This window comes from Octopus sinensis, linkage group LG3, assembly GCF_006345805.1.
Source record: "Octopus sinensis linkage group LG3, ASM634580v1, whole genome shotgun sequence".
In the NCBI taxonomy this organism is placed as follows: domain Eukaryota; kingdom Metazoa; phylum Mollusca; class Cephalopoda; order Octopoda; family Octopodidae; genus Octopus; species Octopus sinensis.
Genome location: NC_042999.1, coordinates 148628157 through 148655976, shown reverse-complemented (window position 1 = coordinate 148655976; position 27820 = coordinate 148628157). Strand labels below are relative to the sequence as shown.

General features: G+C 35.5%; 1 protein-coding gene across 4 annotated transcripts in view; it reads left to right on the top strand.

Moving 5' to 3' along the window:
* The window catches only part of LOC115209236 (tyrosine-protein kinase CSK), a 344806-nt gene that overhangs the window by 182397 nt on the left and 134589 nt on the right, over positions 1–27820 (top strand). For all 4 annotated transcript variants that reach the window (XM_029777514.2, XM_036501474.1, XM_036501472.1 and 1 more), the window contains exon 2: positions 5771–5887. In XM_029777514.2, the coding sequence (XP_029633374.1) occupies positions 5870–5887 (18 nt within the window). In that variant the 5' untranslated portion in view covers positions 5771–5869. The remainder of the gene's footprint in view (positions 1–5770; positions 5888–27820) is intronic.

Below are 27820 nucleotides of genomic sequence, written 5' to 3'. Positions count from 1 at the left end.
ATGCTAGATATTTTCAAACGCATTCTTCATTTTTTTGAAAATAGTGTAATTTGAGAGAAATTCAGCTACTGTTTCTAGCTGTGCTACATTTCTAAGGCTCTGTGTTTTTTAATGGCTTTTGTTCAAGCTTCAGTTTCATCTTACAAAGTAGATGAGGCAGATAAGATGAAACTGAAGTTTAAACACTGGGGCTTAGAACACATTTCAAGCCAAAACCTTGAACCTTAAGAGGTGTGAGTGGGACATCAACTTGGAGTCAGTTTTCCTAATCTTAACAGTAAAGCAATCTGAGTAGGATGACGTGTCCTGCCCAGGAACAAAATGGAACAACTACACCGGATTTGAACTCCATTTGGTTATTTCATCTTCACCATTTTTTAAATGACTTGATGATTGAGTAGATAACTATTTGGGCCTCATATTCACTGTCTTTCTCATTGGTTTCTTCATTCATCTTGTCTCTCTCTCTCTCTCTCTCTCTCTATGGGTGCTGTTGCATTTTGTTCGTGAATAGCCTTCATTTATTTCCATTCATTCTCTCTTCCTTCTCCCTCTTATATTTACATACACACACACACACTCCTCTGTCTCTCTCTCTTTTGTAAGTAATGTGTGTGTCATCTCAGGAACTCAAAGCATTGGGGAAAATATTAGTGACATTGAATAATACGTGTGTGTGTGTGTGTGTTTTATTGAAACTAAAACGAATTTTGTCTTGCAATTTGAGTTTCAGCTTCTAGGATGAAAATTAAGCCACAAGACAAACTTTCAGTTTCAGTATAAAAAAAAACAAAAAAAAATCCTGTATAACAGGTGTTGAGGATTCTTTTCACATCTGTTGGACATAAACCACTATACAAATTACTCACATACACACACACCTCTATCTCTCTCTTTTACTTTCCCTCTCATGTATGTTTGTGTATATATATATGTTTAACCCTATGACATTAAGGTCACTCTGTGAAATGTATTGCTTATTTATTCACAGTTTTCAGTTAATCATGCATTATCTCCTAGCGTCAAGATTTCAATGATGTAATTGTTTATTTTTAGAATGATATTGTCGGGTAGGCATGATAGGCAATATCTGGCCAGTTTGAACATAAAACAAGTAGAATATTTTGGCTGGATTTGACCAGATTAAATGCTAAAAGGTTAAGGATGGAAACTTGATATTATCACTGATAATTTGGCATAACATCCTTTCAGTTTGGTTGACTGGGTTTTGATATCAGTAATAACCAGGTTTATTACACCCTTCCATCATTTGTAAAAATAGATTTTGTACTGAGATAAAAAAGATATCGTTCTGGGGCTAAGCTTGTTATTTTGCCCTGTGTAACTTCCTGTTTTGTTACTCTGATGTCATTATGTCAAGTGCCATATTAATTCTGTCTGCAACCCACTGCTTGTCTGACCAAATTTCTCTACTACCACTTAGGCTTTAATATAAGGTCATGAATATTTAGTAAGTAATTGCATGAATTTTAATAACTTTGGTAAACTATTACAGTGAATTAACCCGTTAGCTTTCAGATTACTCTGTCAAATGTAATACTATATTTAGGCACATTATTTTCAACTATTCACTTATCATCTTGTAGCTTTGAGATTTTGATAATGTGGTTGTTTATTTGAATGACAGTGTAGGACAGGTGTGAAAGGCTGGATCTGACCATTTTTTAACATAAAGCTGGAAGAATATTTTGGTCAGATGTGGCCAATTTAAAAGCCAGTGGGTTAAGTTTATGTATGGAGGAAAAATGTTGGAGAAAAAGAAATTTCAATGGGATGCAGATCTAAGGGAGAAGGAAGGACTGGGTTTCTTTTAGCATGAGCTGGAAGAAGATGAGATGCAATAGGGATGAGGAACACTGGAATGATAGGTTTGTTGGGTGCTGGGGTTATGTAGGTGCTAATTTTAAGGAACAGAAATGGTTGTAGTAGTATGACGTTTGTTTGCAGCTGTAGCATCATTCTGGATGTGAGAGCAATACTCCAATGTGAGTCATTTTATTTTTTACGGGCCCGGTTTCCTGGTTTCTATGGCGTATGTGCTCCCCCCATCTGGACAGGATGCCAGTCCATTGCAGCATTACTCAAGAAACAGGAAGAAAGAGTGAGAGAAAGTTGGGGTGAAAGAGTACAATAGGGGTCGCCACCACCCCCTGCCGGAGCCTCATGGTGCTTTAGGTATTTTTGCTCAATAAACATACACAATGCCTGGTCTGGGAATCGAAACCGTGATCCTCCGCCCGCAAGTCCACTACCCTAACCACTGGGCCATTGCACCTCCAATGTGAGTCATACTTGAGTTTTATAGGGGATGAGAAACTGATCAAAGAAGGAGTAGTTTCTGGCTCAGAAGTGGATGCCTAGTATTTGTGAAACACACTCATGAGCACAACGTATACACACATGCATACACACACACACCACACCACACACATGCATGAATAAACAAACATACACACACACATAGACATGCATATAAACACATACATATGTGCACACACATACACATCACACCATACACACATGGACATGCATAAGTACACATACATGCACACACACACATGCACATAAGCACATACACAGAAGCACACACACACACACACACACACATGAACACAATTGTTTCCAGGTTACTTTTAAATTCAGTTTATTGTTGTTACACATAAATACAGTAAGTAGTTTGTATCCCAAGCTGCTGGAACGAGAGCATTAATAGCATTAATGGCAATTAATATTGAAATAATAATAATAATAATAATAATAATAATAATAATAATAATAATAATAGTGATTTTTAACTTAATACATATATTAATAATATATATATATTGTATCATTATTGATTTCTCACATTGGACATGGACTAATGTTCACAGTTGATTAACTTGATTATTGTATATTACAGATACTTAGTAACACCTGGGATTTGAACTCAGGATGTAAAGCAGTGGTTCCCAAACTTTTTCAGGCTGTCACCTCTTGACACCCAGGCCACATTCCTAGCACCCCAACCCCCAACTAACCATCACAAACATAGACCTCTTTCTGAAGCAAATTCAAAGCAACTGTATTTCACAAATAAAACTTAACCTAACGAACCCATTATTTTGTTGTTTTTACATGAACCCTAACCCTAACATTGCCCCACTTTTTACACGAATTACTCCCCCATTATTGGCCCACTTATTTTCAATGTTCCGTTAGAACTTTCCACTGCCCTCAGGGGAACAATACTGCCCACTTTGAGAACCACTGATGTAAAGGGACATAAATATACACCATATGGTATTTTAAGCCTATTATTGTTGCTGTTATTATTGAATGTGTTTGATTGAATATACATGTACATATCATCATCATCATCATCGTCGTTTAACATCCATTTTCCATGCTAGCATGGGTTGGACAGTTCGACCGAGATCTAGGAAGCCAGGAGGCTGCACCAGGTTCCAGTCTGATGTGGCAGTGTTTCTACAGCTGGATGCCTTTCCTAATGCCAACTACTCCGTGAGTGTAGTAGGTGCTTTTTACATTCCAGTGGCACAGGGACCAGAGCAGGCTGGCAACAGCCATGATCAGTTGGTGCTTTTTACGTGCCACCAGCACGGAGTTTCTATGATGTAAAAACGAACATGAGAAAGTACCTATCTAACTATTTACCTACCTACCCATACCCATCCATCTACCCAGATAGAAAGATAGATGGATAGATATCTTATCCATGTATATCTTTATTAACATGGATATACTGTAGAAAGCTGCAAAACTGTGGTTTTCATCTCAAGAAAGAACCTCATACAGGCACATAGTCCTAAAAAATCCAGAAGTATATCAGTAGCAGAAATAGACAGAATGTCATTTTGAACTAATGAACCTATTATTTTGCTCCCATCACAAATAACAAATTTGTATTACCCAGTTTGCTGGTTATTTGTGACACTAGTAATTTGCCTAAGCATGCAGTTGTTTGTGGATGCTTCTTATTGATGATGCTCAAAGAAACAGAAATCCAAATTTAGCAATACATGTCTTTATGAGATGCTTTCTCAAGATGAACATCACAGTTTTATGGCTTTCTACAGTATGGGTGTCAGAGCTGGACTCTTAAAGAAGGCTGCTTAAGCATCCCATACACAGAACAGCTTTGTCAGGCAGCAATTCAACAGATATGCTGGTAGACAAGAACCACTCCTTGCACAGATAAAAGGACAAAAGGTTGCCTGGTATGTTCATGTATCCCACCACAACTCTCTGTCTAAATTCATCCTTCAGGGCACAGTTGAGGGAGGGCAATGGAGAGGCAGACAGAGAAATATCTTGATCTGACATCAAGGACTGAACAGGTTACAACACTGTGAACCTGGTATGCATAACAGAGTACAGAGACCAGTGGTGATGGCTGATTGAAAAAGCATCTAGAGTGGCACTCCAGCTACTGGGCAGGGGTTGATGAACCAGGGTAAATTACCCCAAGTAGGGTAACAATGAAATTCTTGGGGATAATAAGGACTCTTTCTTTTCATGATATTAATTAATTGAAGGAGAAGTTGTCTTCTAGCTGCTCATCCATAATACCCAAGCTTATGCAGATATGTAACACACATTCTTCGACTAACTTCTAGCTGTTTTGCAATGTCAGAAGCTTCAAACGGGGTTTGTTTTCAACAATTCTCTTCAAACAGCGAAGCTTCCTTTCTGTGGGCCCAGGTTGGCTGGGATGAGAATCTGTTGATTCTTTTCCTTGGCTTATTCTATCAACAGTAGCAAAAGGAATTTGAAGATTTTCAGCAATTTTTCGCTGGCTAAGGACCAGCTTAAGATTGCCCAACAATACAACTTCTTTTGAAAATCTGATAGTTCTGCTGAATTTTTTGTGTGTGGCATGGTTACTCTTTGCAAATGTTTAATATAATGGCGCCTTGAATGAAAAAGAATAATTACATTGTAAATTCTACACTGCTGAAAACATATAAGATACTTAGATCAGAAATTTTGAACATTAAAAGTGTCTATTTACTTCCTACATGTCTGTGTGTGTGTATATATATATGAAAGGAACTTGATGATATATAAAATATATATATTAAGGGAACTTGATAATATATATGTATATAACATATATATTAAGTTTAGTTTTTGGATTTGGTTTGCAATATTCCGTTGTGTCTGGGAAGTCATTTTCATTTTGTGCCTTATAATTTAACACACTCAGCAGTAAAATTACTACTTATTTCTTATTTTTATTTTCCTAAAATTTTCGTTGCATCTTGCAACCTTTTCAATAGTGAAGTCTATTGAAAAGGTTGCAAGACGCAACTAAAATTTTAGGAAAATAAAAATAAGAAATAAGTAGTAATTTTACTGGTGAGTGTGTTAAATTATAAGGCACAAAATGAAAATGACTCCCCAGACACAACAGAATATATATTAAGGAAACTTGATAATATATATATAACATATATATTAAGGAATTTGATAATATATTTATTATGGTCATTATGTTTACCTTTACATTTACATGCTGGAATGGGTTGAAAGACTACTTATTACTCTTACATTTCATTTTTAACTGGATATCCTTCCTATGACCAACCATGTTACATTACAGGCTTCTGTGTCTGGACTGAAAGGCTTTCTGCAATCTACCTTCAGGTCAATTATTCTCTTCCTCAGAGTCACTTCATTTCTCTCTCTCTCTCTCACACACACTTTCTATTAATCTTAATTAATGTATTTGTTTTATTATTTGCAGGTTTACCTCTCCAGCCAATCTCCTGGGTTACAATCAAGGGCTGAGTACTAGACTTTATTTCATGGATCCTCCTAGGTGGAGTGTTGGTAAAATCTAGGTATGCCCATGGATCGTCAGGTAAGCACACACTCACTCTTCTTCTTCAGTTTAAAGTTGATTCTAATATAAGACATATACTCTATTATTTTTACTATTTTATTACTGGGTTTACATATTAGACTGTGGCCATGCTGGGGCACCATTTTCAGTCATGTACTGTAGTCATTGTGATCAATTGGTCCCTACCTTCCAATTTGAAACTTTGTGTCTTCTGTAAGAAACTACTACTACTACTACTACTACATAATAATAATAATAACAACAACAACACTACTACCACTATCATCACCTCCACTACTACTAGTAATGCTGCTGCTACTACTACTACTACTACCACTACTACTGCTGCTGCTGCTGCTGCTACTACTACTACTACTACTACTACTACTACTACTACTACTACTAGTAGTAGTAGTAGTAGTAGTAGTAGTAGTAGTGGTGGTGGTGCTGGTAGTGAGCTGGTTGACTTGATAGAGTGTAGGAAAAATGTTTTGTATTCTTTTGGTTCTGAGTTCAAATTTTACCATGCTCAACTTTTCCTTTCTTTCTTCTGGGGTCAATAAAATAAACAACAGTCAAGCACTGAGGTTGATGGTATCAACCAACACATTCCCCCTCAAAACTGTTGGCCTTGAGCCTGGATTAGAAACCATTTCAAGGTCATGAACTGACAGTAACATGTAGAGCTTTAATGAAAATACTTAGTGGTATTTTCTTCCAGCTCTTTATGTTCAGAGTTCAAATCCTGCTGAGGTCTATATTGCCTCTCATCATTTTCGGATCAATAAATTACCAGTCAAGTACTCAGGTTAATAGTATTGACTTCTCTCCCTCCCCTCAAAATAGCTGTCCTTGTACCTAATTCATAAATCCTTACTAGTATTTACTGTGACAGTAATATTATTATTATTATTATTATTATTATGGTGCAAGCTGGCAGAATTGATAGTACACTGGGCAAAATGCTTAGCAGTATATCGCCTGCTGCTATGTTCTGAGTTCAAATTCAGCTAAGGTCAACTTTGCCTTCCATCCTTTCAGGGTTGATGAAATAAGTACTAGTTACGCACTGGGGTCGATGGAATCGACTTAACTCCCCACCACCAATTTCAGGCCTTGTGCCTGTAGTAGAAAGTATTATTATTATTATTATTATTATTATTATTATTATTATTGTTGTTATTATAATTATTATTGTTATTGTTATTAGAGTGGTGACCTTGTAGAACTGTTAGCATACCAAGCAAAATCCATCTCTATGCTCTGAGTTCAAATTCTGCCAAGGTCAGCTTTGCCTTTTATCCTCTCTAGGGGTTGATAAATATAAGTATCTGTTGAGCACTGGGGTTGATTTTATCAACTTACACCCTTCACCTGAAATCATCATTATTATTTTGCTGAAGGCCGGACTGTACTTTAGATTCATTGTATTCTTGAGACTAACATAAATATGTCCTGTGAAGCATCTCTTTAATTGCAGTTAGATCTCACAAGTAAAAAAAAAAAAAAGAACATTTTTACATTTTCCCTTAGTTATAGTACTGCAAATGAGAAGTGTTAATTATCTCAACCAACTGTATCTTCATCAAAGTCTCTGTCATTTCTAATTTTGTTGGCAATCACATTGAGATAGGTTTACTAGTAAACAAAAATTCTGAAATCTATTTTGCTTTTTCTCTTTTTCTTTCTATCCCTTCTACATCACTTCATCTAGTTGAAACTCTCAAGGAAGGAGTGAGTGAATGTCTGCTGTTATTCTGTATTTCCTGTAAACAGTGAAACAGTATAAATCCTGTATATAAAAAGGAAACAATCTATTTGTATAAACATAGATTATATTGTGTTTTGCATACTTAATTCCTGCACTTAAAGCAATGCTGACTATCCTGTGTAACTTTCATTTACTGCTCTGTCTTTTGAGAAATTTGTTTGTCAAGAATGTATAGACAAGTGGCACCAAGTTGGAGTTTGTTAACCAGTTTTGAGTATCACTTATAACTATTTCACTTTACATGCTGCTTTTGTACACCTGAAAAATCTATAAATGTCACTTAGTCTTTTTTCATTTTCTCTCTGTTGCAATAAATCAGCAACAGAATGTAGAATATGTAAGTACAAATTCTAGCAAAGATAAAATAAAACATAAAAAAAAAAACATTTGTAGAACTTGAATTTTGAATGAAAGGAAATAATTCAATATAAGACTTTCAATATTGTGTGTGTGTGTGTGTGTTTCCAGGATGGCAGATGATAGAGTTGGTGGAGCATCTGACAGAAAACCCCAGGTTTAGCGATATCTTTTTATTTTTTGAGTCCAAATTCATTTGAGGTCAACTTTGTCTCTTCCCCCCATCTCTCTCTCTCTTGTGCCAATAAAATATTGGTGATATATTGAAAGTCTGTTCAATCAAATATTACCCCTTCTCTATAAATTTGTAGCTTTCTGTCACAAATGTAAAGAATCAATATTGTATGTTATTGAAGTAATTGCTGTAGAGGAGGACGAAAGCTCTCAGCAAGCAGATACTTCAATTAATGTCATTGGGAAAGGCATAAATGTGACTATTTCCCATTCCTCTCTCTCTCTCTCTTTCATGCACACATACACACACACACACACACAAATCATAAAACTCTTTTGGTACTAATCAGTAGAAATTAATAGGTTGAGTTGGTAGAAATAAGTAAAGCACCAGACTTGATGTCCTTCTCTATTTTGAGTTCAGATGTCATTTGAATTAACTTTGCCTTTCATCTGAAAGCCAAATTACTCAAATAGGTCTACTTTTATATGAATATCGTCCTGGTGTTCAGTCAAAATACGTCAGTGTTATGTCACTAAATAAGACAGAAAGTTAGCAGAACTGTTTGCACGCTAGGCTAAATGCCTACTCTTTACTCTTTTACTCTTTTATCTGTTTCAATCATTTGACTGCGGCCATGCTGGAGCACCGCCTTTAGTTGAGCAAATCGACTCTGGGACTTATTCTTTGTAAGCCCAGTACTTATTCTATCGGTCTCTTTTGCCGAACCGCTAAGTGACGGGGACGTAAACACACCAGCATCGGTTGTCAAGCAATGCTAGGGGGACAAACACAGACACACAAACATATATACACACACACATATATATATATACATATATACGACAGGCTTCTTTCAGTTTCCGTCTACCAAATCCACTCACAAGGCATTGGTCGGCCCGGGACTATAGCAGAAGACACTTGCCCAAGATGCCACGCAGTGGGACTGAACCCGGAACCATGTGGTTGGTATGCAAGCTACTTACCACACAGCCACTCCTGCGCCTAGCGACATTTCGTCCATCTTCACATTCTGAGTTCAAATTCCACTGCTGTTGACTTCACTTTTCATCCTTTCAGATGAACACTGGAGTCAATTGTAGTCGACTTATCTCCCCACCAATGTTGCTGACTTTGTGCCAAAATTTGAAGCAAATATTATGTCACAACATAAGGTGGCAAACTGGCAGAAACATTAGCACAGCAGGCGCAAAGCTTAGTAATATTTCATCTGTCTTTACATTCTGAGTTCAAATTCCATCGAGGTCAACTTTGCCTTTCATCCTTTCAAGGTCAATAAATTAAGTACCAGTTGCATACTGGTGTCGATCTAATTGACTGGCTCTCTCCCCCAAAATTTTGGGCCTTGTGCCTAGAGTAAAAAAGAATGTTATTTTAAAAGCAGCGAACTGGCAGAAACGTTAGCACGCTGGGCAAAATGCTTAGCAGTATTTCGTCTGTCTTCATTCTCAGAGTTCAAATTCTGCCGAGGTCAACTTTGCCTTTCATCCTTTGGGGATTCAATAAATTAAGTACCAGTTGCGTACTGTGGTTGATCTAATCGACTCTCCCCCCCCCCCCACTTCCCCAAAAATTTCAAGCCTTGTGCCTAGAGCAGAAAAGAATATAACTATTTTAAGGTAGCAAGCTGGCAGAAATGTTAGCACGCTTAGAATTTGACCCAAAAAACAGCAGTAGTCCACCACTCTAGCATATGTGTGTCTGAAACACTACGAAAGACCCAAGCAACAAGCAATATCTGTAAATGTATGCACTTTCATTTTAGAATATTTAAGTAAATAACAAGAGATGTGCAGTATTATTGTCAGTTATATTGTATTTTTTGCTGAACACTACACTAACAAACACTGCATGTACAATATGGTCCTAGTGTATGATAAACAATGGTGTAAACAGTGTGCAAGATTCCTAGGTTGTTTGTAATTGACAAGCCTTCTCCCAGAAACTAAAGTACCATAGGCCTATAAAGGCAGCTGATGATTATACCATAAGAACTGCAGGACTAAAAGAGATAATAGCTATCCTATTTGGCAGCACACAAAAACACTTTAATTAACCTAATGGATTCTTTTCAATTAGGGATCCACCCTCTTTTCAAGAATATACCAAATTCATTAATAGACTGTTGTGGCATTTATTATTAATCTCTCCTCCATCTCTCTCGCAAAATAAGACGATATACACACATTCTGTGTTTCAGTATAAGACGATAAAGCTTTTACTGAATCAGCAGTCAACTAATGTGTTCTTCATCATTGTGCATTTGTGGCATCAATGCCTAAACACCTTACTTTCTGTTCCTTACTAGAGACAGAATGTTTATTGTACTAATTTAAGTCTTGTCAGTATGTCTTTACAACAAGGTGGTGAGCTGGCAGATATGTTAGCACGCCGGGCGAAATGCTTAGCGGTATTTCATCTGTCTTTATGTTCTGAGTTCAAATCCCACCAAAGTCGACTTTGCCTTTCATCCTTTCAGGGGTCAATAAATTAAGTACCAGTTGCGTACTGGGGTCGATCTAATCAACCGGCCTCCTCCCCAAAAATTTTTGGCCTTGTGCCTAGAGTAGAAAAGAGTATGTCTTTACAATGTTTCACAGTTGATTCAGTCTCCAATTTACCAATTGCTAATGGTTTGTTTGAGTGGAGCTAACTGTAACAACAGCATAAATAATTATCTTTTATATTTTACTTGTTTCAATCATTAGATTGTGGCCATGCTGGGGCACCACCTTGAAGAAATTTTAGTTGAATGAATCAGCCCCAGTACATCTATTTCTTCTTTTTAAATTGGTACTTATGTCAGCTGAAGGCCATAGGTGAAGACACTTGCCCAATGTGTCTCACAGTGGGACTGAACCTGGAACCATGTGGTTGAGAAGCAAGCTTCTTACCACACAACCCTCATTGGCAGGGTTTAAAAAATAACACAGCCATATGATTTTTAAAGAAAATCCCTTTAAAAACAGGAATCATCTGAAGTAGTTATAATACATTAATGACAACAGCAAGCTAGTTTCACCATACAACTAAAAAGAAACAACAATTACCTAAAACTTGAGTGATACACACACAGCATCATGGTCGGAAAAGTAACAGTCGGTTACGGTGACTTGTGGACATCGATCCTGGTTCACGTAAACATGATCTTGCAGGCTTCCATAGTCAGCGTAACCCAAACTGGTTCATAGCCGTCAAGATCTCATGGTTAGGGGAATCAAGAAGATCCAGATTGAAATCACCAAGGTCGATGGTCAGATGATTCCTTGGCAAAGATAAAAGAGGTATCTGTCTACTTACAAAACTAAACCTACCTACCTACCTACTTTACATCCCTCTGTGGTCAGTATAGTATCAACCATCCCCCAAGAGTCCATAGACAGGTGAGTAAAATTACTAATAGAGAAACGAAAATAAAACTTTGGAAACAGCAATGCCACCATAGGTTAAGTGGAAATGATGAACATGTTTTCAAGGGAGATAATCAAAGAACGTAACATTGTAATACTTCATGTAAAGTAAATATAACAAATGAAAAATCCTTCAAGAATCCATAAAAATTCCTGGATCACTACCAAAATTTCATGATCTGTTCCTTGTGTCATTACCAACTTTTCTCACAAGTTTCATCAAATACCATTCATAACCTTTTGAGTTATTTTGCACACTGACAGACAGACAGGCAAACCAATGCTGATGAAAACTTAACCTCCTTCCTTGGCGGAGGTGATAAACAGAGAGAGAATATAAATATATATATATATATACATTCAAAAGTGAGGGTGAAAAATTAGATATTAATTTAATAATACCATTGGTTTAACACCAAGCGACCTAGCACATGTAGGTCTGATAAATTGTATCAATGACAAATGTTGCTGATGATTTATAGATATATATGTGAGTATAATTTGCATATTATATTGATAAAGAAACAATTGTACAACATTAATCTATTTTTTAGTTGTATTTCACTTTCCTTACGTTGAGGGTAGTGCTATTTCTATGTGGAGGTATCGTCGGCGGCTGTACCAGAATACGGAGTTATTTCTAGCACTAGAGTTGACCTATTTAATGTTAACTCTCTTATATTTATGGATATATATATATGCACACACACATTAAACAGTATCACAGTATCAACCAGACTATTGAATCTTGTTATAAATCACTGGTCACAATGTACTTTACATTGCTTTGGATTTTGAATGGTGCAAGCATTCGCCCTGGTTGGAAGGTTATTCCATCACATGTCTACTCATTTACAGCTGAGTGGACTGGAACAACATGAAATGAAGAGTTTTGCTGAAGGACACAACACAGCGTCTGGTCCGAGATTCAAACTCACGATTGCTAGATTGTGAGTGCAACACCCTAAATACTAAGTCACATGCCTTCACATAAATAGATAAATATATATATATGTATGTATGTATGTGTGTGTGTGTGTGTGTGTCTTTGTGTGCTCTTGTCTGAACTGGTTGTAAATGAGCAGCACTGTAATGAAAGTGATACTGTTTATTTCTAGTCTTCCATGAAAATATGTCAGGCCATGGAGTAATATTAATCTTGCTTGGAAACAGGTGAGGTTTGGCAACTGGAAGGCCATAGAAGATTTGAATCAACAAATTCCACCTGACCCATGCAAGCTTGGAAAAGTGGACATTAAATGATGATGATGGCATATAAAGGGCTTCTTTCAGTTTCCATCTACCCATTCTGCTCACAAGGTCTTAGTTGGCTTGGGCTATAGTAAATGATGCTTGCCAATGGTGCAGCTTGGTGAGATTGAACCCAAAGCCATATGGCTGGTAAGTGAACTTCTCAACCACACAGCTATGCTTACGCGAAACAGATAAAATGAATTTAGGTTGATTTATTTTGTTAACTAGCCAGAAAAAAATAAACGAAACATAGGATATTTACACATTATCATTAACAACAATATAACTGGAGTTAAATACCTAAAAAATAGAGTGAGAGTAAATAAATATGTAAATAAATGGTTTCACTTAGTTTCTAGCAGAGATCTCTTTTTATACATTTTCACTCACACCCATTCACTTTCTGTTTTTTATCTAATATACACCTACGTACTTCCAAACTGTATTGTATCTATATTTTCCCTATCTTTCTTCTTTCTTCTATCACTTCTACTATCGTATCACCTCCCAAATCTGTCTCTCACCAATACTGCATCATATCAAGTTCTAGACATTTTAAGCTTTTTTTTTTTTTTGGTATTTATCTCTGTTCTCAGCTACATAATATATCTATTGTTTGTCATCAACAAAGGCACCCTTACACAGAAATTGTCTTCCATTTTTGTTAAATTTCTTCAACTTTTCTTAGTTTATTATGCAGATATCTAACCATGTACATTCAGTGTAATAAGTTCCATGATGAGTGTTGTCAAAGTCCTGTGACACCTGTTCAATTCCCAGTTGAGTCATCTTCATTTCACTTCATCTCTTCTTGTCCCTGCAATTTCTGGCTATAATCAATAGTTTATAGAAACAATGGACCCTGCCAGGCTGACTTATCCTCCATGTTCTATTCAACAACAAAACATTCAATGGTGACTCACCCACCCAAAATCTTCAGTAATCCAGCTATGTATTGTTTAACAGTTAACCAACTATGAATGAGAAGATCTAGGGTCAAAGACGCTCCAGACATGACTATCTCATCTTATTTACAAAATACTGTGCACCAAATACAACATTATCCAATGTATCTATATTTTTTAAGATGATAAGGTATGATTTTAGAGAGAATTAGCTGCTATTTTTTGTAAGGTCCTTGTTTTCTGCATGCAGTTTGAGATCCTGGGGTTATTGCTTGCCTTTGTACTGATCTCTGTACATTCAGGCATACACAGGCCCCCATTTGGTAAACCATTGTACCAAATTGTAAGCAATATAATTTCATTTAGGGTCTTACATAGTGAATCAGAATATAATGTCATTCCTTTTCAATTTTAAATCTGTGATCAGAAAAATCTTTGGTAAATTCAGAATATTGTTCTGTTGTTGTGACACTTTCATCTTGGAAACTTCAGTCTTCACATGTGCAAGCAGAAAATGAAGAAAATATTTTTCAGTGAGGAAAAGAATATGCTTTGCCTTTCATATTTCTGGAGTCGATAAAGTTAAATACTTGTCAAATACTGAGATTAATGTAATTAACTAACTCCTTCCACATATTTTTTGAGTCCTTGTGCCTATATTAGAAATAATCATCATCATCATTATTATTAAGGTGGTGAGTTAGCAGAATCTTTAGCATTCTGGTCAAAATGCTTAGTGGCATTTTGTCTGTCTTTACATTCTTAGTTCAAATTCTGCCAATGTAGACTTCACCTTTCATCATTTCGGGGTTGATAAAATAAGTACCAGTTAAACACTGGAATTGATGTAATCAACTTATCCCACAAAAAATTGCTGGCCTTGTGCCAAAATTTGAAATCATTATTATTATCATTTCTTTTATACTTCTCCTTTTATGTTCTGTATGGATCAGAGGTACTATAGAAAAGATGTTACTTGACAGTTTATGTTCCTAACATTAGCTTATGATAACTAAGTTATTTTACTAAACTCTTTGTTATATTCAAAATAATTGAAAGAAACACAGAACATCTCAACAGAAATACGGTAACAAAAGGGTTAAAATATATAATAGAGAAACAATTCTTAACCCTTTTGATACCATTCTGGCTCTGTAGTTCAAATGTTTTGTTTTCGAAAGTTCTGAAGTAAAATTTTCCACCAAACCGTAGTCATAATTTATGTTCCTTACACTAGCTTAATGATAACCGGGTTATTTTACTAAATTCTTTGTTATATTTAAAATAATTGAAAGAAACACAGAACATCACAAAATAAATACGGTAATGAAAGGGTTAATTTTTCTACTTATTATCATAATTATGCTCAGTAAAAGAATCATGGGTGGTGGGGTAATGTTTACATTGAAATAATTGAGGACTAGAAATTAAGGTCACATGATATTTCAAAATGAGTTATTGTGTGTGAGCTTTATAAGAAGAAATGAAAAGATGACTGTAAGTAAATTGTCAATGGTGAGATATGACATATCTTTATATATAAAAGTAAGGTTGTGTGTCTGTCTCCTACGATTTAGATTCCTAACTACTCCCACATTTTGCGGTGCAGTTTTATAGTCGTGAATCATATCGAGCCCTTCTGGGTATTAGCGCGCGTCTACGATGAGTCTACGATTTTAAAAATAATTTACCATCATTTTTTTTCATTTTAATGCATTTTTTCGCTATTATATAAGGGAAGTAACTATCTAAAAATGTCTACGATGAGTCAACGATTTAAAAAAAAATTTACCATCATTTTTTCCTATTTTTAATGCATTTTCTTGCTATTTTTTGGCTTTAACTCTCTAAAAATGCTTTATAGTTATTTCCCTTACAAACCCGAGCAACGCCGGGCGATACTGCTAGTAAGTATATATGAGTCAAAAATGGGTTATAGATGTTGTGAAGAGCAGATCGTTTAGAATCTTGAAGTTAGTTAGTTGATCAACCAGTCAAATAAATTTAAAATAAACTTTGCTGATGGTTGAGTTTGTGGAAGGTGGTTTCACTGCTAGAGTTTATTAAAATGTGGTTAATTTTAAAATTATTCTAGTGTAAAATACATACTTTAAAATTTTGAGCCAATGTTTAAATTTGCAGAACTTGTCAACCCAAGTCATCTTTAAAAAAAACAAAAACAAAAAAAACAATTGTAAAATAAATTTCTTGAAAAAAAATCAGAATTTGAAATGGATTTTATTAATTTTTTTTTGTCAACATTAGTCAGCAGAATGTCCTTTTTTTAAAATAGTCTATACCTACTAGAGCCATGTTGTGCTCAGTCAATTGAAAATTGACTTCTAACTGAAGAAATAATCAATATATGAACAAAGAATTAATTGGTAGTTTTCCTCTTCTCGGCTGCTTCCTTTTATCATTTTCTAAATTCTCTTTGAATTTTTGAAATTCCAAGACATCTACATATAGGTTTTGTTGTTTTAGTCACATGCATAATTTCAATATATGGTTTTTCTATCCATTCAGGAATAAATAAATAAATAAATAAATAAATAAAAAATATGCTAAAGTTTCTAGAATTCTCTGAAAATGTTCAGGTTATGGACCAGAAAATGGTGAGGTAAATTTAGTCAAAAGGAGTTGCTCTCCACCTCCTCTATTCTAGCTTTGTTTGCAAGGACATTAAATGTAAATTACATTTTCTGTCTATGACTCACAGAGATATTCTGAAAATGCTGTTTCTCTTCATGGTTTTTTTTTCTCGTTTCTTCTTTTTCTTTGTTCTCTTCTAAATCATTGATTAAGTTTGATTAGCTGAAAAGAATGTTTCAATCTGATTCAGACTAGTGTCAGTTATTTGTTACCAACTGAAGAAAAGAGCATATCAATTTATATTGTTAGAAAATCTTAATATTGTCTTTGTTTAATCTGTATCTCTGACAGATATCTAATACCAAGCATAAATGAGCTTTGATTTTTTTTTTATCTGCTAGATTTTACCAAAACTATCCAAGTTTTAGACCTTATCATTGAGACATATAGCTTAGAGTTTTTTTCCCAAGTAAATATTTATCAAAGATGCCTACAAAATATTCTTTAGCATATTTTATCTTATAGCTAAGTCATTTGTTCTCTTGTCTTTTTTTTTCTGTCTTGGGGAGATATTTGTTCATAATTAGATGTTATATGGAGGTGTGGGTAAAATGTTAACTTCATAACCACATGGTCTCAGTTTCGGTCCTATTGTGTAGCGCTTTGGGAAAATGTTTTCTGCTATAGCCTTAGGTTGAAGAATACTTTGTAAGTAGAATTTAGTTCGGTAAAACTGTGTGGAGTATCATCATCATTGTTTAACATCCTTTTTCCATGCTGGCAGGAGTTGGATGGTTTGACTGAGGTCTGGAAAGCCAGTGGCTGCTCCAGGCTCCAATCTGATATGGCAATGTTTCTACAGCTGGATGCCCTTCCTAACGCCAACTACTCCAAGAGTGTAGTGGATGCTTTTTATGTGCCACCGGCACAGGAGCCAGTCAGGTGGCCCTAGCATCGATCACATTTGGATAGTCCTTTTTACGTGCCACTGGCACAGGAACCAGTCAGTCGGGCCTGGTATCGACCATGTGTATTAGTAAAACATTATAAACATAGTAGTGAATCTAGAAAAATTGGTGTTCTTCAAGTTAGACTCTCCCTTCTCATTCTCACTTTTGAAAATGCAATGTAGCAGTGATTGGCCCTATAGAAACTTATACCCAATGATGCTATTGTTATGACGACGAGGTTCCAGTTCATCCAATCGACGGAACAGCCTGCTCATGAAATTAACATGTAAGTGGCTGAGCACTCCACAGACACATATACCCTTAATGTAGTTCTGGGGGGAGATTCAGCGTGACACAGAGTGTAACAAGGCTGGCCCTTTGAAATACAGATACACAGAAACAGGAAGAAAGGGTGAGAGAAATATGTGGTAAAAGCGTACAGCAAGGTTCCCCATCCCCACCCCCTGCCAGAGCCTCATGGAGCTTGAGGTGTTTTCGCTCAATAAACACTCACATCGCCTGGTCTGGGAATTGAAACTGCAATCCTACAACTGTGAGTCTGCTTCCCTAGCCACCGGGCCATTTTGCCTTCACAATATATATTCTAAAAAATATAAATAAGCAACAGAGACTTTGTACTTGTTAAGTGTTTACAGTTTATAAGTTTAAGAAATGAGCCCTGCAAGGTGGGTGTTTCTGGCCATTTTCTCTGGCAACACCTTTGCAATCATGCCCATAAGGTGCAGCTGAACACGCCATTTGTTACTCCTTCTACCTACATTTTCTGCTGCTTAATTCCACCCCCTCTTTTTTCTTAGTTTCCTTGGTATGGTAGTTATAGGGGTTTTTCTTAATAATATGATCTTTTATACTTTTAATGGTTTTTCTTTTTCTTCCTATAAAAATATGTTGGTAATAAATTTGAAATAAATTACAAGAAAAATAATTGTAAGTTACGGTCAAATATTCACCTGGTCAAAACTTGAGATCAACTTCAGATTGTAATTGTATCCAAGAGAAGGGATGCCTCTCAGTTGTTTAATGCCAGAAAGCTCCGACAAATTCCAGTAATAATGGTTGATTTAGAGGGAAATAATTTACTTGGAAATTCCCTCACAAGGCTTTGGTCCGCCTGAGGCTATAGTAGAAGACACTTGCCCAAGGTACCATGCAGTGAGACTGAACCTGGAACCATGTGGTTGGGAAGCAAGTGTCATACCACACAGCACACCTACACCTATAATAACATAAATATCATGCGGCGAGCTGGCAGAAACGTTTGCGCGCCGGGTGAAATGCTTAGCGGTATTTCGTCTGTTGTTACGTTCTGAGTTCAAATTCCGCCAAGGTCAACTTTGCCTTTCATCCTTTCGGGGGTCGATAAATAAAGTACCAGTTTCGCACTGGGGTCGATGTAATCGCCTTAATCCCTTTGTCTGTCCTTGTTTGTCCCCTCTATGTTTAGCCCCCTGGGGGCAGTAAAGAAATATATAATAACATAAACATAAATTTGTTAGTTTTTTGAATTTGTTTTGCAAAAATTTTCATTTGAAACTTTTGAAACTAATATTGTTATATTTTGGGAGACCCACCCTAAAGAAGCCTTGAACACACTCACTGGTTGTGGTTCATTTAAGTTTTTGCTTATGTTCCCAGGAATTCCCTAATAAGACTTCAAACTCATTGAAACAATTGCAGAATATAACCAACAACTTAAGTGAACAACAGTTTGATAGGCTTTCTAGTTAGTGTGACTCTCCCTAACTGTTACAGTTCTTTTTATCCATTATCACTTTCACATAGTAACTCCTAGCTTTCTCTTTCTTCAAAGCTTCCAACTTTTATCTGCTTCCAATCTCATTACCTGAACTGATCCAGAGCTATAAAACATTGCTTTGATTGGATTATTTAGTAATCTTAAGTAAAGTTAGCATGTGTTGACTCTTCAGAAAAGACATTATTTTACTTCACCCAGTTTGACTAGTGGAAAACTAACATTATTCCTACCTCACAGCACAAAGAAAAAAATGTATCTAACTGTTAAAAAACATAAACAATTTGATCACCTTTACAACCATTGTCGTGTGATAACACAAAAACTTCAATGATATTTTAAAAAACAAACAAAAGAGATTGAACTTAACACAATGCCCAGTTTCACTCCACTGTTTGGTCTTTGGGGCCTTTGTGTTGTAAGCATTCAAAGAATATGTATGGTTTCACCACCATTTATATTTGCCTTTTTTATTTCTGTCTTTTGTTGTTTTTTTTTGTTATTGTTGTTGCTGTTTTTTATCTGCAGCCATTGTCTTGCAGATACCCAGGCATTAATCCTTCAGACCTAGGATGGACATTTCCCTTCATCCCCTAACTCTGCATGTGTTCTCATATCATTTATAAAAACTGCTTACCTCCTTTTATACATGTGAAAGATCCGGTTATGCACTAAAAGACTTCCTCTGAATTTTCCCAAGTGATTATTTATACTTTTGTGTTCATTGTTTTCTCAAAACATTACTGTTCAATTCCTGTTACTTTGAGACAGTGTGTCATTATAATTAGTTTTTACATCTACACTATAAAGGCAGTGGATCTCTAATTGTTGTTTTTACCCTCTCATTCTCCCACTTTCACACAATTTCCTCTTTTTTTCCCCTCCCTGTCAAAACTTTACTATAGCTATCTGATCATTGATCAAGCTGAGATAGTTGTATATTCATAGAAGCGATATTTATCACTATTATCAGCACCATATAAACAGCTGGAAGTACACTCTTCAAGGGGAGCTTGCCCTATTGATACTAGTTCTGTTTATCTCTGATGCACAATAGATTGGTTATGCTTAATAGTTCTCTTTAAACAAGGTCAGTTGATGAATATGCTAATTCAGAGCTGTGTACACATTTATGTACGCGCACACACACACACACACACACACACACACCACACACACACACACACACTTGATGATTCACTCCATTATTACTTAGATTCTTGCTATGTTGATCCTCCAGGAATCAAAAAGATAAACCATCTTTTTATAGTCTGAAGTATTACACATAACAAGAAACTCTGAGTAGCAATTTCACTGAGTCATCATCTCTGAACTCATGAATAAATTCTACTATATGATATCTAGATATATGCTTTTTTTACTAACTTCAACCATGGCCATGCTGGTATTCCTGCACAATAACTTTTTGCTAGACATCTATATTTCTTGTATTGTTGAAAGTGAAAGTAATAGATGGTGTTTGTAAAACTGGATTTTAAAGGTTTGTTCTATTTGTTGATTGCTGTATACAGGTCATTTTTGCCCTAATATGTAGGACTTAGCATCAAATGTTAAGAGGGCATGTGCAGATGTGAAAGTATTAGTCTTCATGCAACAAAGTTTTTAATAGTGTGGTTTCATGGGAGAAGAGATTCTCATGTAAGTTGACTGACCATCCTTTTCAAGTAGACAGCAGTTTGTTTATACATCCAATTAAGGATTTGCAAATAGGGATGATAGCTAGTTCATCTAGGATAACAACTGAGATACTTAAAATATCTGAAGTAGGACACATGAAAAGTCACATTGTACAGGAAGATGTATTCAGTGACTGGCATAGCAATATCATTGTCAACTGCTACAAAGGTAAATGGTGAGAGTCAATTACAGAGATTGCAAACATTTGGAACGGGGCATGAAACAGTTATAGAACGACTGATTAGACAGAGAATCAGAGTAGATGAAATGCTGTTTGGCTTTTTGCCAAAAAGGAGTGTGATTGATAACATATTCCTGGTGAGCACTTAGCTAGAATTAAGACTCTATACCTACTAGTAATCAGCTTGGAGAAAGTCTTTGACTGAATTCCGTCTTTTGTAATCTAGTGGTCAGTAAGGAATCTAGAGGTAGATGAAAAGCATGATATTCCTAGAAGTTATGTACAGAAGTGAAACCAGTAAACTGAAAGTCAGTTCTAAGTTCAACGATAAAATTAATAATAGGCACAGGAGTGGCTGTGTGGTAAGTAGTTTGCTTACTAACCACATGGTTCCGGGTTCAATCCCACCGTGTAGCACCTTGGGCAAGTGTCTACTACTATAGCCTCGGGCTGACCAAAGCCTTGTGAGTGGATTTGGTAGATGGAAACTGAAAGAAGCCTGTTGAATATGTGAATATTTATATATATATATGTGTGTGTGTGTGTGTGTGTATATGTTTGTGTGTCTGTGTTTGTCCCCCAACATCGCTTCACAACCGATGTTGGCGTGTTTACATCCCCGTAACTTAACGGTTCAGCAAAAGAGACCGATAGAATAAGTACTAGACTTACAAAGAATAAGTCCTGGGGTCAGTTTGCTTGACTAAAGGCAGTGCTCCAGCATGGCTGCAGTCAAATGACTGAAACAAATAAAAGAGAGAGAGAGAGAGTAAGTACTTAATGATCCATCAAGTTTTGTCCTCATCCCCTCTTATGTATTATATTCCTCCAGGCCAAAACAAACAAGTTTTAGAAAAGCTGCTTGTGGGAACTTCTGTATGCTGATGACTTGGTTATCATAGCAGGATTTGTAGAAGATTTACAGAAAACATTCCAGACCTGGAAACAAAAGTCTAGATTGAAGAGGCCTCAAAGTAGACTTAGAAAAGACTAAAGTTTTAGTAGGAAAATACGAAAACAAGACTCTGCTACTGTCATAGAAACAGCTGTATTTAATATGCAAAAAAGAAATAAGTAGAAATGTCATTCAGTATACCAGTGAAAAGTACTGATACACAAAAGATGTAGGGGGACTCAGTTATAGAATCCATGTCAAAAATGTGATGTACAGGTGAGGCTTAGTCCTCTGATCAATCTAGGAGGGCAGTAATTCTGAATAAGGACCGACTTGAAACATGAGGCTCCAACAAGCATGGAAAGCATATGTGAAATGATATGCATATATGTATGTATACCCAGGAATGCATTATCCACCTTGCCTTTCCATTTTTAAGTTGGTAGGTTGGGATTTGAAAGAGATTTGTTATTTCTGTCAGTTCACGCAAACACATAGGTACTTTCTCTCTCTCTCTACAAAAACAAATTGTGTATCATTGGTTTTCACTTGGTACCAAGTGGAATCATACTAGTTGTTATGTACCGGTGAGAAAGTCTTTACACAGTTGCTTGACTTGCTAAAAATAACATCTCTGTCTCCCTTAAACTTCATCATAGCATATGAATCTGTAAATTGGGCTCCAGCATTCAACCTACATTCCATAGTGTTGGTAGTCAGTTGTGTGTGTATGTGTGTCTTTGTATCACCACTTGACAACTGGTGTTGGTTTGTTTATGTCCCATAACTTAGCAGTTTAACAAAAGAAACTAACAGAATAATTACCATACTTAAAAAAAAAACATGAGTACTGCAGTTGATTTGTTCAATTAAAATTTTTCAAGGCAGTGTTAAGCTAAAACCCAGCATGGCCACACTCCAGTCACTGAAACTAGTAAATAATAAAAAAAAAATCATTCATCTCAATCATTTAGACATTGTGTAATTATGTGAAGGCATGTGGTATAGTGGTTAGGATGTTGAGTTAATGATTGTAAAGATGTGGGTTCAATCCCAGATGATGTATTGTGTCCTTGAACAAGGTACTTTATTTTGTATTGCACCAATCTACTCAGCTACAGTTCTCATATCATTGGTGTTCAGTTGAAGTTGAGGGTTGCTCGAGAGTGTGTCTGTGTTTGTTCATCATTGCTACAGAGACTCCAAAAACAATATAGGTACTTTTTGGTTATCTCCCCCAACTAAAAAAATTGTTTAACCCTGTATAAAACAAAAAAAAAAAATGAAAAGCTTTATAAATATGAACCGTGAAAAGATTAAATGTCTTATTGAATCTGATAACATTTTTATAACAAATCATACAAAACTGAAAAAATTAAACATCTTATTGATTCTAATAATATTTTTATAACAAATCATTCCATGCCGATTGAGGAGGCCAAACATCAACAATATGTTGAAGTATTGAATCAAAATTATCTAACCCCTTTAATTCAATCTCTTGTCGCCACATAAACTCAATATTTTAGTGAGGACAAGGTGGTGAACTGGTGGAAACATTAGCATGCCAGGCGAAATGCTTAGTGGTATTTTGTCTGCTGTTATGTTCTAAGTTCTAATTCCGCCGAGGTTGACGTTGTCTTTCATCCTTTCGGGGTCAGTTAAATAAGTACCAGTTATGCACTGGAGTCAATGTAATCAACTTAATCCTTTTGTCAGTTCTTGTTTGTCCCCTCTATGTTTAGCCCCCTGTGGGCAATAAAGACATAAATATTTTAGTGGGGAGATAACCCAGTTTTTTAATAGAAATTTTTCAATGGGGGTGAGATAGCCAAAAAGTACCAACTACCTAATCATACTTGCTTGTAAGTGATGGCTATGATATGTTTGAACAAAAAAAAAAAAAAAGAGGATGGTTGTGTCTGTCGAAACAAGGCTGACCTGTTACTGGTCAACAATATCTAAGATAGATATAGTTCTACCTCTTACCTCCCACCTCTCTCTGTATTTCCTTCTTACTGCTATAAATGTGAATTATCATTGATATACACCTGAATTGCATGTTCTATTAAATAGAACAGTTGACATAAGATTCTTCACTAATAAATATTATTATCCCGTTTAGGTTGAGGGTTAAAAGTAAAGTATAGTAGTTAGTTGGTAGTTAACATCTCGGTCTCTGTCTCTCTCGTATCAGATAAATCACCAGTCTGAATTACAGCATGATAACTCACAAGCAGAACAGATGGCTGTAGCATATGGCTGATAGCTTCTTAACTGAAACAAATCTTGTAAACAACCAATGACATATTTAACAAACAAGTTGTTTGAATATGTAAGCAACGGAATACTTGTAAGCTTCACTTTCTGCTCTCATGTGATTCTGTCACTTGACCTCCGCGAAAAAAAAAAAAAAAACTAAAAAAAATTAAGCCAATCCTAGTTTTTGGAAAAAAATCTCATACATCCAGCAATTGGTGTATGGAACATAGTCACTTATGACCATGAATACATACATATTTACATGTGAACACATATTCACATGTAAATATTATTTGACATCTCAAAAATCGCAGTAAATCAACAGAAATGGCAGAGTACCAAACTAGATATTTTTTTTCAATATTTTGTATTTAAGTGGGAAGGTGCTGTTGTCTTAATTGACATGTACAAAATATGGCACGTCACTAACACTTATTATTAAATTCTTGCTTCCTTTCTCAAATCAGAAAGCAAATTTCAATTTGTCGAGATTTTTTTTATTTTATTCCATTTTTTGTTTTGTATATATCATTTAGTACATCTCCACCTACATGTATGGTTCATGCCATTTATCCATTTGAGTTACTTCCACTTAGTTAATTTTTTTTTTGAAATGATGCAAATTATACCAACCAGAAAGTCTTTGTAATACTTGTTAACCCCCCCCCCCCCCAAAAAAAAAAACCCCAACACTTTTGCAAACTGATCAAAGCAGACTTGAGTAACTCATTCATGGTGTGTTGATGGGGTCTAATGAGGCTGAAATAAGTCTGTAGTTCTTACTTTGCCTGCCAACAATTATTCATTTTCCCTTCCCATAGGTATGAAAATTAAAGCCTTTTTTTTGGGTAAAATTGGTTTCATGAATTATCTCCTCTTTAAAAGTTGCTACCAAATTCTTCTGGATTTTTTTTTTTTTTGCTTTTTTCTCCAACTAAGAAGCAAATTTCAGTTCACCAAAAATCTTTGCGTGTCCATCATTCAGTACATCACCACTTACCAGAATTATGCAAATATAACTGATTTAAGTTATTTCCTTACCAATTTTAGTAATTTTCTAAATAACTTGAATTAGTTTCACATCATGGTTGCCTTTTCCTTTCATTTCTCTCAGATGGTTAAATTAAATACCAGTGAAACCCTGAGATTAAATCACTCTCACCATTTCTCTAAAAATAATTCTCTCTCCTTCTAAGATATAGATGATTATCTTTTCATCTTGGTAAATTTTTTTTTTTAAATAGGCGCAGGAGTGGCTGTGTGGTAAGTAGCTTACTTACCAACCACAAGGTTCCGGGTTCAGTCCCACTGCGTGGCACCTTGGGCAAGTGTCTTCTACTATAGCCTCAGGCCGACCAAAGTCTTGTGAGTGGATTTGGTAGACAGAAGAAGCCCGTCGTATATATGTATATATATATATATATGTGTGTGTGCGTGTATGTTTGTGTGTCTGTGTTTGTCCCCCTAGCATTGCTTAACAACCGATGCTGGTGTGTTTATGTCCCCGTCACTTAGCGGTTCGGCAAAAGAGACCGATAGAATAAGTACTGGGATTACAAAGAATAAGTCCCAGGGTTGAGTTCCTCGACTAAAGGCAGTGCTCCAGCATGGCCACAGTCAACTGACTGAAACAAGTAAAAGAGTAAAAGAGAGAGAGATTTGTATAGTATAATATAAGCTCAAAGGGTGCTTTGTCAAGAGGAGTTATGGGAAAATAAGAAAAGGAACCAACAGAACAGTCTTCCGGTAAACCATTATTGTCCACATTGTGATTTATCAGACCACATGCTGGTTTAAATAAGTCATGTTCATTCTCATATCCATATTGCTTTTGGTGGCCTGAGGACCTGAAGAGTCACCAGGTGAAGTGAATGAATTGTAAACATTGGTGAATAGTAGTAATAGTAATGCTAGTGTGTTGTTGATTATCTATTTGGTTATAAGTCATGTTCATTCTCATATCCATTCCCTGTTTCCTTCCTGAACACTTACATATTGTCTTCGGCGAGAGAATCTTTCATATAAATGAGAAGATGAACTTGATAATAATGAACTTTTATGTATATCTTTTAATATGCATAAATATTTGCTAGCACGTTTTAGTTTTATCTACATAGTCTCTTTGATACAGAGGTCACACAAAAATGAATAAAAATAAAGGTCTAGAACTTGAGTTTTATTTTCTTTCATGTCCTGAAAGTGTGTCCATACTTAATTTACAAACATACATAAAAATGTATTCAATCAATTCCAGTTTAATACTCAGGAAAAAAAAAGTAATAAAAGCTTAATTATATAATTATCTATTAAAAAAAAAAAAATCTAATTATTCATAAAATTCAATGACTGAAACTAGTAAAAGAAAGAGTAACATAATTGTATCAACAATAGAGAATTTTTGTTTTATTTACTGAGATTGCAACTATATAACATTCTATACTGAAACAATGATGAAACATCTATTTGATCTCTGAACTGTCAACGTAGAATATTGAGCCTCATATATGATATTGTGCAAAATTAAGATGCAAAGATTAAAAAGAGTAAATCGTTGAGGTTAATTACTCAGCGACATCATCTACATGAAAAAAAAAAGTAAAAAAATTTTAAAAAGCACCGAAAATCAATAAGTTAGTTTTAACATATGTAATGTCGTGAACATTGAAAAATTCTAATTAGAAATACTTGCTGGAAAACACAGCTCAGTTACCATCATCATCATGTTCACTTTACATGAGTCAATCATAATTCATTGAGGCAGATTTTCTATGGTCAGACACTCCTTCCCGTTGCCTACCCTTACTTGTTTCCAAGCAAGGTAATATTTCCCTGTGACCAGACATGTTTTTCCAGGATATCGGAAATTAATGACATCAGTTGTAAGATGGTGACACACATTTTGAACCATCACTTGATGTCAAGACCAGGAAACACATACAAATATAGATACATTTATACACGCACACATACACAACTAGCTTCTTTCAGTTTTTGTCTACCAAATCCACTCAAAAGGCTTGGGTTGGCCTGAGATTATGGTAGAAGGCACCTACTCAGGATGTCAGGCAGTAGAACTGAACTTGAAATCACACAGTTGGGAAGCAAGCTTATTAACTACATGACCATGACTGTACCTAGCATTGTTTTGATTATTTTACTAATTACAGGAAACAACTCTGAAATGTTTCATTCTTCTTATTACTGTATCTGTGAAGTTCATGCTTCACTGATACTTGCCTGAATAATGATGAAAGAATCACTAAATAGATAATCAAATATTCTACACAAGTAGGTATCTAGAGAGATGTGTATTATTACAACATAATTAGAACAGTTTACCCCCATAGATCAAATAAAGAGTTAGGTTAAAAATTCCAATACAACAAACAAGTTCAACACAAGACACCTTAAGAAGCAAGAATCATGATGAAGACACCAGTCTGACTAAAGTAAACAGTATACTTACATCATTGTAAACTAGTCCAACTCATGAAATGTGGTAAAATGAACATAAATAAGGTGATGATGATTGTGACTTTCTTTAAGTTTCTGCTTAATTATTTCATCTTCAACGGTGCTCCAGCATGGCCACAGTCAAATGACTGAAACAAGTAAAAGAGTACCTGTTCTGTATTTTAACTGTCTAAGGTCAGTTAAAATACAGAACAGGTAGAAGATATTGTAATTTAATCCAAACAATTATCAT